The following is a 14075-nucleotide window of genomic DNA, read 5'->3' as shown; positions in this document are numbered from 1 at the left end:
TTTTATCGAAAAGTGCTCAGCGAAGTCTACTGACCCATATTAACTCACTCACTGACTCGCTCACTCACTCTGTCACTCCAATCACTCACTATCCACTCTCACTACAGTATATATGTTACGAATATGTGCTTTATATAGTTTAACAAAATAAATTATTTCAAAAATTTATAGCGTCTAACGCCTCCCATTTCCAGTGTGAATGTTTTTTGTTCGTGTCTACATGCAAATTCTTTTACTTCAATAAAGCTATTATTATTATTATTATTATTATTATTTAACGTGCATACATGCAATGTGTGATAATTCATAATAAAAAATTAAAAAATTATAGATTTATATAAATTTTTTGAGAAAGTAAGATAACAACTGCCTGATATCAATTTTAATTTAATAATTATGCCATATCAATATTATAAAAGTACTACATGAAAAAAATTAGACAAAGCAACAGAAACTTTATATTGCTTTTTTTATCTTGTCAATTAGTCAGTGAATTTTTTGTATAACGTATTACTGCATCAATTGCCGTCAACAAAGTTTGGCACTTTTGGTATATTTTTTACATGATATTATTATATCAATATAATTATTACGTTGTACATTATCTAAGAATATCTTTTATGTACAATGCTAAATAAAACTTAAGGAATAAGCAAGTCTGTTATCACTTTCGCTTCTTGTATCTCGAGGATGCTTTTTTGATCGCGAATCATCTCCAACTCGTGTATCAAAGCCTTCGCAGCCTCAACGCAATCATCTGTCTCCTCCGCAACAGATACATCCGGAAATTCATTTTGTAGAAGATGCAATATTATGTTCAGCTGATTGACAGATCTGCAATCGTATCGTTGATAATGTAAATCTATCTTCCATCATCACAACACGTTTTATCGTAAATTGGCTGAAGAGAGCGCAGATCCGCTCATCAGCGATCCATTACCTGGCAAAGATCCTGATATTCGCTTTGTTGACATCAATCGATTGTATCTCGATCAAACAATACATCAGACAGCCATGTTCTTTCACCAAGAAAATATTCTCCCAAACTTTTGTAAAGGTTCTCGCGGTCAAGAAACGAAAGAATTTATTGCCGAATCCATTTCGATCATCTTGATCGTCTCGATCGTCTATCTGAATATTAAAGATCTTTTCTATGGTAGATGTGCTTTTCAAGGCTAATATTGCACTGCGTCCGTTTTCATTTAAAAATCTTATACATGAACTATTGACCGTTTCGTCGATAGAGAGCTCAGTGGTCGGCAGAGGGATTTGGAATTGTGTCTCATCGATCTCATATGAGATTATACCCCAGCACTTGATGACAGGCTCCTGATCGAACGTTGGTAGATCGAGCACCATTGTCGCCACAACGGCTCCGGGATGGATCCAGTTGATTTTTTCCGAATGGAAAAAATACTCTTCTTTCAATTTCCAGAACATCGACTCGCCGAAAATCTCCTCGTCCGGTATGGATAACACGTATGGATAATATCTGGGGTTGAGCAAGGTGCTGCAAAAAAAATTTACATAACCGCATTCTACGCTATTGACAATCACATTTAAGAGTTCCTCTTTCTCAACGTACAGTTGTCAGTTAATCATATGCATATTAATAAAATATCTTGTTGCTACTTCTAAACAACATAAAGTTTGTAGCAAATAAATTATAATTTAACAAATATTTATTAAATAAGATCTTATTGTAAAAATATTTATTTTTACAAAATTTAGTTTTTAATGACAATCTAAAATGTTATAATAATATAAATAAAAATTATGAAGTACAATTTGTAGAAAATTTAATGTTGATAAGTGTCTACATAAACTTTTAAATTATCATCCCATTATAAAATATAAAACGCATAAAATATAAACAACACAATAAAAAAATTTATTTTAGAACATTCGATTTTAATTCTCGAAAATTTTTATCCTATATGTAATTAAATTATTCATTTATGGTAATAAATTGTGGTTGCATCGTATGATACAATGTCATAATCTGTTGAGCGAAATCATTCTTGGGAAGGAGATATCTCGCGCTTTCTACGAGAAATGCAAATATTGACGTTAAAGGTAAGGAAGGTGTGTCATGAATTAGATGTTTGCGGAACTACATAAAAAAGATAATTTTACTGAGATATTTAAAAATTTAGCTAGATATAACAGATCTGAAAATAATTTTGTTGGATAAAATAATTATGTAGGACGCTAAAACTGGTTGCTAAAATGTTAAAATTTATTGCAGCGTTGTTCATCATGCTTTCAATTCCCACATAATTATTTTGATGGTTCAATAAAATTATTTTCAGATTTGTCTGTACAACTGAATTTTTTAATATTTCAACAAAATCGTTTATTCCATGTAAGCATTTAGGAATAAAATGAAACTAAATCAGCAAAATCTTTTAATTAAAATTCATTGTTGTGCCACATGATAGATATTTGCCTCATTTAATAATGATGCATGATGTTGATACATGACTTGTGTATGTGTAATGGATACTTATATGCATTCATTAATACGTGAAAACCCCTGATGTTACGTAACGTATGTGATGTATGCATATTGAATATAGCATGAATGCAGATCGATGTAAGCTAATCGAAGCGACAAACAGCTTGCATTTTAATTAATCATGTTTGAATATCAATCCTCGGTTTGAATATCAATCATGTTGAAAAAGAATGGTAAAAGTAATGCGTCGTATTCAAACTGACAGATTCATTGTTCGAACAGATTGAGATATCAATGCGAGAATAATCGAAGACAAACTACCATTGGACTTACAGAAAGAAAATAAATCGTCTCAACTTCCGCCATTCAGACAATTCAACTTAATCTTACTTCTTTGTCTGCTCGATTTGCGCTTCCTGTAGAATATATATGGATTTAAAATCTTGACACATATACGGTCCTATAAGATATAATATTAAAATCTTAATATTTTTCAATTGCCTTGATAATTTCCATATTACTTTGTTATTTTAGATACTTACTATTATCATATAAGAAATAATTACGAATAAAAAAATTACGAATGTTTTTTCCCAAAAAAAATCAGGTCACGCACAGATAACACAGTTGCCAAGTTGGCGGATATGCACACGCGAATCGACCTTGAATGCAACGCTTACATCGACATTATCCATGCAAATCGACCCGCGAATAAAGATACTAATCGCGATGTTCCTGCAAAAGTATAATAACGCGATATCAACAGTGATGAAACAATTTTATTATGCAAATTGCAACTAAAGAGAATGCTAATATAATTTGCAAAATTTACTTTCCTTTCTTTTTTCTTTTTATAAAATTCAAATTGCGATGTTTTATACATTCCCCTTTCTCTTATGCACCGCATGTTTTCCTTTCGTTTTAACAACATATTTAAAGCAATTTAAAGCGCGAAATTAAGAATTAATTAATTAGATATTTCTTCAAATTAATATGTCTAAAAAATAAACATTAATAAGCTGATAAACATAAAAATACAGGCGAGAAAGAAATTTCTCCGATTTCATTATTTTTCGTTGCAATCTTATACTTTAATCTACTTTTCAGTCCGTTGCTTTCTAAATTGAGATATTGTATCGCAACAGAAGTTTGGTCGAAGAAGTCTGCTGCCGACGTCTCGATGCAATCTGGTATAGCTATTTTCACCTCATCACCACTGAAGGAGTCGCTAAAAATTTCTTCAAGTGAAAAGCCAACCGGAAGTGGGTGAAGGAATTTCAAGCGCCACAACAATTCAATAGCGATGATGAGGCGAAGACAGCCGTACGAAATCAGGTCAAAAAAATAAAAGCAGATTGTCCTAACCAACGAATAAAAAGATTATATCAACAATTCTTTCATTTATAGCTTTTAATACTTATTTTTTTATATTTTCGCATTTTATTCTTCTTTTCTATATTTTAATACGAATTGAAATGCAAATAATAAAAACAAATGTCGGAAATAAAATTAAATATAATGTACAATTATTAATAATGCAAAAATGTAATTCATGTTATTTCTAAAATAAAATTATGAAATTATATATTTTAAACATTCATTAAACTCACATCCGAGAAAGAAAATGTTAATTGCATTCGTGTAATTAAGGTATTTCATGATCACTTTTTCGCAATGTAAGTAATTGCAATATCTTAGAAATAGCGTTTTCAGTTAACGATTGTCATGGCGTGGTCGACGCGAATCACCAGTTATCATTAGTAATTAAGTCTCAATAATTGTATGTGATCGATCTCCGAGAAGGCGCTCACTTGCTCGTGGTACCTCGCAAGCCGCGGCGCGTTTGCGCGAGAAACGTCCAGCGGCAAATCGACCCGCGAAAAAACCGACCAATGAACAGAAGGAGGCAAACCACAGGTCTGGCTTCGAGTATTTACACCCCGACACAGGACTAATATATTTATTATTCTCATATTAATATAGCATTCACTTGCAGATGCATCTTTATCTTATTTAATCTTACTATATTTTATTATTAATACAGAATTTAAACTATTTTCATTCACATAAAATGACACGGAAAACGTGTATACGTGTATACTAATTTATAACGAATAAACGTTCTGTTGTTTTTGTATATATGTAAGTACATATTCGCTTCTACCATATACGCCAAGAATTTGATAACATTACCTTTAAACTTAAAAAAAAATCAACTTCTCTTTAAATGTGATTCCTCAATTTTGAGTTAGGAAAATATTTAGATTAATTACTTTAAATTTTGTAAAAAGACAGCGAGTGTCAAAACTATTGTCGCATCGAGTACTTCACGTACTCCGAGTCTCGATAGTATAAAAATCATGAGCATCGCGCCTATCAGAGCACCCTACGAAACCGGCCCTGGTGGGACGGGTCGGGCGGTAGCGTCGAAGCGCTCATGAAACGGGCCGGTCGGTCGGCCTCAGTGATCTGCACGATGCCGCCGTGATCGTACGGCATCGTACTTTTCCTGGCGACACGCGGTACGCATCACGTGGCACCACACACTGCGTCCGCGCGCTCCTGGCCTCCTGCGGTGCGACCACGTCTGACGTCCCTCGCACCGACGCGTTGCACCGACCCGGGGGAGAAACGACGCCCGCCGACGACACCCGCACGCGACAACAAATGCGTCAGTGATTTCGCCGTTGGATATATGCCCGGAGAAGGTATACCCGCGATACACGCGACGATCGACCTGGACAAGTCTCCTCGGTGATAACGCGACCCCTGCGCGCAAATCCCGGGATTAGAAAGGCCACCCGCTGACCTCGTGAACCCATGACACAGCTGTACGTTTTTCTATGATTGCGAGATTGATCATCATCCAGGAAACGCTGCTTTTCGTGATAATGTCACGGGGATACAATAAAGATAAAACTAACGTAATGTCGAATCGCGTGTACGAACGATAACATTAGACCAAGTGAAAATTATCACGACGGTTCGTGACCGTTTCGCAGCAACCCCAGGATTTTAAAGATTCGTGATATCTAACTGAAATACCTCGTATCATTAATACCAATCGTGATTAAACGAATTTTCTTCTAATATATATTATTATCAATACCATAAATTAGAATCACAAAAGGATGAAAAAGTTAAACTATAGTTAGAATGGATCGTTAATAAAATTAACTTTTAAACATGTATAAACTGTCATAAATTGAAGGTACACGTTGAAATAATATTATGTAACTACAAGGAACGTAAGTGCTATAAAAAAATAAAAGGAAAAAAGACACCTTGAAGATCTTCGATTGTCATTTGTTCAAGAAATGTAACCAATGCTAGCGGTATATTACACTACGATAACGTTGAATATTATACATTTACATGAAATACATAAGCCTTGTATTTCCTAAAGAAAAATAAGTATTTAAGTTTATAAGGGTAATACCGCCAATCAAATCATTATATCTATATCATTGTTGCTTCGTATAACATATTTCACTATTAGGAAAAATTCTTATGTATCTAATTCGAATATGTAACTCGAAAAATTCTTAGTATCTAATTTGAGTATGTAACCCGAAATTAATATCTCGAATTTAAAGGTACTACACGATACATGCTTAAAAATCTAAGCTTAACAGCTTCAAATGGTTAATCATAATTCAGCTGGTTTATTTTCTTTCGGCCTTAGAAAGAAGTGAAGTTACACCGATAATACAGGTTAACTAATTGCACATTAGATATTCTCATTATCTCTTTGTTCAGTATATATAGTTCTACCCATAGAGACGCAGAAGAAGAAATGAACTAATCGAGTCCACTTAAATTAAGGTCAAAATTAATTGACATTAGAAAGAGTGAAATCTTATCTGCAATTTGATTCCTTTAATATCTCTCGCAGCTACTTCTCATCGACGAATATGACTTCAAGGCTAATTCTAATAAATCAATCTTTAAAAAAGAACAATTACAAAAGCAGGTCCCGACGTTTCTGTAAAACATTTGTCTTAGCGCCGAGACATTACCGTGTCTCCAAATGCGCGCGTAGAGTCACGCATATTTTATAATACAAACGTCAGGGCCTACTTTTAATAATAAAATCACTTAATACAATAATGCTTAGAGATGTTTTTTTTATTTTAATTCATCGCTTATACGCATAAATCTGCAAGCAAATATTATTTCAACTTGATTTTACAAATATCATAATTATTTACATTAAGTAACGACTCTGCTCTTTAATAATTTTAATGTTATTCATTGTTATCTTATAGTTTAATAATGAGATTTATTAAGGCTTATTGAGATTCTTCAATCAGCTAATTCTTTCTCTAGAAACATCAACAGCGTTTTTCATATTGAATTACTTATCTTCCAAATTACTATCTTTTATAGACAAAATTTTAATCGAATGATAATAGGTTAATGCTTGAGTCAACAACATCTGCGGGTGTCACATGCCTCAGTAATAAGTTCTTATCCCGCGTACACAATGAAAATGTAATCGTGAATTACAAATCAACGGTTTCATTCACGTCGAGATCAAAGATCGTTCCCTTCGCTGTGAGAGCGAACCGTTTCTCTCATCATGGATCTCACGGAAAACATGCACATGGAATCGCATAGGCTTATATAATCTGATGCTGAAATCCTGACATTAGTATGGATCCGTTTTGCATTGTCGCACGCAAAGATGACTTACACAGAGAAATTTTTGACTATGATTACATGTTACCATAATTATGATTATTACTGCTATAACGTTATCCTGTTAAAAATGTGCAATTTTCCTATACACTTATCCAATTACTGTCTAGTATTACTGTATTTACTATATATTTTTATTAATTGTAACTATATTGTGTAGGAAATAGACAAGGACTTGACGAGGTTTTATTTACCTGAAACAATTTTCTTAATTGAAAAATATGTGCAATTTGTGTAGACACCTACTCAGTTATTGTTTAAAACTCTAAAATTAATAGATTATTATTAATTAAAATACTGTGTAGCCTATTGTTTTTGTTTAATAAATTTAAAGAAGGTTCGGATTTTTTTTACGTATATTTTGTGCGCAGTAAATGCAAGCAAAGCGTTTACATCTTGATTGGGATCTTAAATAGTTTTACTCGTCAGTTATTTAGGCAGAGTTAATATAACTGCTCAAAAAATGCATAAAATTTCTTCTAGGGTTAGTAATGATACCTATACCAGTACAGTTCTATCTACAAATTTATATAGTCACTCTAAAAAATAACTATAAATTGCGATGATGTAATCATTTTTATAACAAACTACAATTTATAATCATTTTCATGCTAACTGTATATTTGTTGAAAAAACTAAACATATAATTATTATTACTAACAGTAATGATTATAATTTATTAGCTATAATTATGGTAATCAATCAGAATTCTGATTATCTCAACTAAAATTACAATAGATTCAATCAGAAAATTATATGATTTGTCTATTTTCAATTAGAATTCCAATTAATCAATCACTTATTAATCAAGTAACCATTCTTTTTCTAATAATTATATACATAAATATATATAATATTTTGTTTATGTTCAATCACACTAATATTACGCAAAGAAGTTCTAGCCGATGACACTTAACTTCGCATGATGTTATATATTTTTACTGTTATTACACAGTGTTATTACACACATAGTATATCTTATCTCAAATCTAATTATACAATTAAAAAAAAGAAAGAAACATTTTTCGACTGTTTAGTTGACAATTCGAATAAATTTTTTCATGGTGCCATGGAAGCAGGAAAAACACATTTTACTGATTGCATCAACTAGTAGAATAGAGTTACGTAAAGATTATGTGACTGCAGATAAATGGCACAATAGATTATCTGAAGTATAAAAACGGAAAGAAGTCATTTTTTATTTGCTTTAAAGACTGACCGATTGATATTGCAGCTATGATATTGTAACATCGATATAGCGAATACGTTTGCTATGTGTAATATAATCCATAGATAAAGGAACAGTACAGAAAACAATTACACTACTTGAGATATATCAATAATTACACAGAAATGCAACTGTAATTATTTCTGTGTATGTCTATGTATTTCTTTATATCTATCTCTATATCTTACCTTTGTATCATTATCAAAATAACGATTTTTTTTTAATCAATAAAAAAGTAACATCTATAATTCATCATACTTATTATATCTACAGCACTGGCAAGTGCTACTCCTGTGAACTATCTCTGAAACACGCTAATTTTATAAAGCCTAATGGAATTCGAGCGTCCTTTTAGCGCAACACTTCCATAAAAAAATTCGCATACGCCCTCAATCCTTTTCGCAACTGTGCAATTTTTCTTTCCGACACTTTTTACCTGTCAAGCGCAACGCGAACAATACATCAACGCGAAACTTGTTTCGAGAAAAGCGAGACTTATAATAGCCTCTTAATTCGCTTTATTCGATAATTACAAATTTCTCTACGATTATTCTTTTAACATGAAACTTTGTTTCGACGCAAGCAATAATTACTAAGGATGCATCCGATATCCGGAAAGTATCCGAGATTATCCGGCACTTTTTTACTATTTGACCGGATATCCGGATATCATTAGTATCCGGGAATATATCCGGTCAAAATTTGATATCATTAAATTGTTGATTTTTTCTTATGCAAATATTCTAAAAATAAGTATGCATATTTATGATACTGTAATATGTTATACATTGTTGCAAAATTACAATCTTTTTCTCTATAGCTAGATTTTTTTTAGAATACACTCTCCGAATCCAGTCGGATATCCGGAAAATGTCGGATATCCAACTCGAAAAAATCGCTTTCTCGGATATCCAAGCGGATATCCGATGTTACATTCTGTCCGGATATTCGATATCCGGTATCCGGTAATTTTACGAACCGGTGCATCCCTAATAATTTAATTGCACAGTAGAGTATTGACGGATTAAGGCACAGTTTTTTATCATTAAGATTTTGTTTTTTATAAATATTCTCCTCCTCATTGCAGATTGTTATCCTCCATACATGTTTTCATTGCGTAATATCAATCTCAAGCTTCCTTCTCACGATAACTGACTAATCCAACGTTTCTGCGTATCAGAATATCATGGTGCTCCATTGTAGCGGTTCGCATAACTCAACGAATGGAATACAATAACGAATCTCGATAAATCTGCCAGCGGACGAGTAACCAGACACACGATTATGCGAACGTCGAGAAAGTCAACTATGAGTGTGATCATCCAAGCCGACGTTACCGCTGACATACTGACCGTGAGAATTTCTGCAGCGCGCGAATGCTTATCGCGTGGATGCGGTCACATTTCCGCGGCTCCATGGCTGCTTGGCGCGCAAATACTCGCGATCTCGATACACAGACAGACGCATACCGACACCGGGAAATGCGAAACTGATTACCCATTCCATCGAACTGGCGCGCCTCCTTCTTCTCACACCGTTTGTAGCATTCCGCAAACACAACGCTTTTATATATTGGTCTCCTATAATTTTCTTGGCTGATCTAATTATTATATTATCTGAGTCTTCGACTTGAGTATTCTTGAGTCATTACACGTGTCTCGATACATCTTTATATGTAAGCTAATCGATATACTGTAAAATTATGAACCTTTTTCATCAATTTTTAGTTAACTTAATTAAGAATTATCTCGCAAAAGCGGCCAATAGTTCAATGAATTAGAACTTTACCTCTCTCTCTTCCTTTCTAAGGTAAACTGTGTTCAGTTCTCACATTGGCAATCGTAATGATTAAGTTAACAATCGATTAGTTCAGAATTGATCAAAAAGACTCCAGAAGGCCCATTTTTCATTTTCTGATTAACTTGTAATGTTAGACTTAATCTTTAAACACTTTTTCGGTAGGGTATGTTCGAATTTTTTTTCAAATGTTTTTTCAGTGCTTTTTCTATTGTTTATTAATTGTTTATTAACTTTTTATTAATTTTATTAACCCTCGGTATTGTACGGGAGTATATCCAGAACGTTTAAAAATTGCGCAGCATTTCTAGAAACCGGAAAGTAAGGTGCTAGATGTAGGAGAAAAAAAGTTAAATGTCCAACGTATATTTTCCCATGCTTAGCGTCATCAGTCGTGTAAAAAAGCGATAGCAATCGTGTTTTTATAAAAAAAAAAATCGTGCAGTTTCATTTGTCAAAATAAATATAAAGGAAAGCCGATACTGACGTAGGTCTCCTAAAGTGACATCCCCTTATTTCTCAGGAACTAGCTATTGCACTTTATTAATACTAATAAAATCATAATCCATTTAGCTAATTAAATAAGAAGTACAAATTCATAATTCATATATTTGTGGCTTATTTCTATACCAAATCAGCTAAAAATCAATTCTATGAATCCGAGAAGAAAATTCTTACGGTGTTCTTTTGCAAATTGCGTAATTAAAATAATAGTGACTGTATTATTGATAATATTATATCATTTTAAATGTTTATAGTTTCATAAATTAGTTTTCTTTACACAATAAGATATATCTTTACTTATAGAATAGGAATGTTGGCATTATATATATATTGCCTACTATGTCAGTTTTGGAGCCCATTTTGTCAGACGCTCATTTTCGCATAACTTACGAAAAACTTAATTATTGCAAAATTGCAAACATTATAAAAATTACTTATACTATCTAATAGAAGACACTTTTTACTTTGTATTTTTGTTTTTGAAGTTGTATTTTTACCTTTTGTTTAAGAAGTATTGTCTAAAAACCTTCCTCTACTTGCCCGGGAATATTTTGACACATGTTCCTAATTAAAATATACACCTTCAACTGCAAATATGTAAAGAAACTAAAGTTCATTCCATTAGTTTCTTTATTACTATCTCTATATTAATAATTAATTTTTTGAAGAATTATAATTATTTATTATTAATAATTAATAATTTTTCAATAAGGAGCATTCAGCCACAACGCTAGATGTATTCAGCTATAGTCATATATTTAAAATGTAATTATATATAGACGTTTCGGACAATATTTGACCATCTTCAGTACAAATATAAAAAAGTTATTACAATAAAAACAATTAGATAAAATCTCAGGTCCAAATGAAAAAGTTGATATACATATCGTCAGATGGATTAACATTAATTACGAAATTACAGGAAATGCGCTGTTATACAATAACGCGAAGAACATTTCGTCAAAATTATGTGATAATTCTTCTAAAAGTGAGATTTTTATCTAACATCTTGTTTGAATACGTGATTCCCAAATATACGTATTAGTGAAACGCATACTTGAATAGCAATGAGAGCAAAACCATGATATGATAAAAGAAGAACTTTTTTTCGTTAACAAGACTTGGAATGAGTGTACATGAACAATGTTGACTAAAATGTGATAATAATTTTTCATGTAATAATTTTACGATTAATAATTTTTTGGAAAAAAGTATTTTTCGTAACTTTTTCATAATGACAGTTCGAAAAATTAACTTTTATTCATTATTAAACATCTTTTATAATTGACAATTTTCGGCAATTTTACTTATACAGGGCTCTTTTTTAGATCATCTAAAATTAAGATTTTACACATATACTTTAATCAATGCATTTTACCGAAAATTAGAGACACTTGCTTGAACATTGACGGAGTATGCTATACTTCCGTATAGTAACGACGAAAGTAAAAATACCTACGATAACTGAGAGTTAATAACAAAACACACATTTGGTGTCATTATATTTCTTAATTGTCTAGCGTTTCGATTAGTGAAAAAAATTTAGTGTTTATTTTTACTGGATATAAATCTCACATCGGCAGAAATACAATTATTCATTCCGTTATTACAGGTCCTAAGTTAAAACATGGTCACAATTTTTTGTGGAAGTATGTGAAAATCTCAGATATGGAACGGAATTGTAACAAACAGTTAATGTCTGAGATGATTAATATCAAAATAACAGCATCAATTTAAAAACAGATACCGAACTGCTAAACCAAGCCTTCATAGCAAGCCTTAATTTGTTTTTATCTTTGACAACAAATATGACTTTGAACAACATGATCCGTTATAACGAATCTGACTCTCATTTTATTGTTTAAGTACGATCAGAATATACATCCCGTTTATCTAATTTTAAGTGATTGTAACATCATTTAATTTTTTAAATCATTAACCTTCTATCAATTATTTTATAACACCGATTAGCAGTTTACACGTCTGTTGCGATTTCTGTTGTAGTAAATCAATTTATGTTATCTTTCTCATTAAAATTTTATTGATTTTGATGCATTCCATTTTTAAGGCACTCAATACTTGGAGTTCATCCAGCCTTGCAACTAGTATGGGAAATATCTCCTTTATAAGAGGAGTTGTTGACTTGCTTCAGAGACCACAATGGACAATGTATATCTTTATTTTCATAAAAATATGTAATATACAAGCATTCTAGCGAGTATTTGATGTTTCATCTCTGAAGAAGGTTAAAAGACTAACCAAAACGTATGATTTTTAGTCTTAGTGAAAAATGTATAATTAACATTCGTTTTTTTTCTTTTTTTAATAAATTTTGTTAATATTTTAAGATTACAAGATTTCTTTAAATTAAAATATTAGCGCAGGATTTTCAGCGCCTATTCTTTTTTGGCCGAATTTTTATTACCATTGTTTTAATTTTTACGAAAGTTATAAACAATCAAATTGAATAGGATATTCTATAAATCAGTATTTTGTTCTCATTGTAGTATGGCCTTTAAAGGTTAACCTGATGTTAATGTAAAATAGTACTTTTTACTATGGTTAATCACTAAACTGACGATTTTGTCATTTTTAAAGTTACAATCACAAAATCATCATTTTAGTCATAGAAAAACACAATTATTGTCAGATTAAATGAACTTAAACTATAAGTTAACCAGAAAATTAAAAACCGGGTCTAAGAAGTACTACGGAAAAAATTTGTGTATTTAAAAAAAATAATTCTTTCTTTAACCGAGCACAAATACTGCAAAGTCTGTGTTTTTTGTTGATCAAATTGTCGATGTGCGGAACAAACATCTATTCGTCACAGGTGCTTCTTTGTAATTTTTCCATGTGGACGTTAAAATAAAAAAATGTATGTCAATATAATGAGAATTTCAAAATATAAACAAAGAAACAGGCAACTGAGAGTTATATCGCTGTAATTCGTGCGAGCAAAAGATTTATTAAGTACCAAAAAAAAACCAGACGTTTCGGCTTACATTCGAGCCATCCTCAATGTATCTGATCCATATACAATCAAATTCTTAGATGATTTGATAGGAGAGTGCCCAATCATTCCGCTTCATTTATATAGACACCAGGTTAACAGATCAGCCGACCAAATAAATTGAAAGTGGATTCTATCAAACCGTGAACATATTCACTTAAAAATTAAAATAATTTTGCTGTATATCCGCAACCATAATTTAATTTTTAAGTGAATATGTTCACGGTTTGATAGAATCCACTTTCAATTTATTTGGTCGCCTGATCTGTTAACCTGGTGTCTATATAAATGAAGCGGAATGATTGGGCACTCTCCTATCAAATCATCTAAGAATTTGATTGTATATGGATCAGATACATTGAGGATGGCTCGAA

General features: G+C 31.8%; 2 protein-coding genes across 4 annotated transcripts in view; one reads left to right on the top strand and one right to left on the bottom strand.

Moving 5' to 3' along the window:
• Positions 1–475: 475 nt before the first annotated feature.
• LOC108770349 (uncharacterized) overlaps positions 476–14075 on the bottom strand; it is a 30851-nt gene continuing 17251 nt past the window's right edge. For all 3 annotated transcript variants that reach the window (XM_018521910.1, XM_018521909.1, XM_018521908.1), the window contains 2 exons: positions 941–1510; positions 476–834 (listed from right to left, as the gene is read on the bottom strand). In XM_018521910.1, the coding sequence (XP_018377412.1) occupies positions 642–834; positions 941–1510 (763 nt within the window). In that variant the 3' untranslated portion in view covers positions 476–641. The remainder of the gene's footprint in view (positions 835–940; positions 1511–14075) is intronic.
• The window catches only part of LOC108770351 (carbohydrate sulfotransferase 11), an 18757-nt gene continuing 9835 nt past the window's right edge, over positions 5154–14075 (top strand). The window contains exon 1 of the mRNA XM_018521911.1: positions 5154–5166. Coding sequence (XP_018377413.1) covers positions 5154–5166 — 13 coding nt within the window. The remainder of the gene's footprint in view (positions 5167–14075) is intronic.

The sequence above is a fragment of the Trachymyrmex cornetzi genome, unplaced genomic scaffold (genome assembly GCF_001594075.2).
Source record: "Trachymyrmex cornetzi isolate Tcor2-1 unplaced genomic scaffold, Tcor1.1 scaffold125, whole genome shotgun sequence".
In the NCBI taxonomy this organism is placed as follows: domain Eukaryota; kingdom Metazoa; phylum Arthropoda; class Insecta; order Hymenoptera; family Formicidae; genus Trachymyrmex; species Trachymyrmex cornetzi.
This window is presented reverse-complemented; position numbering and strand designations above follow the sequence as displayed.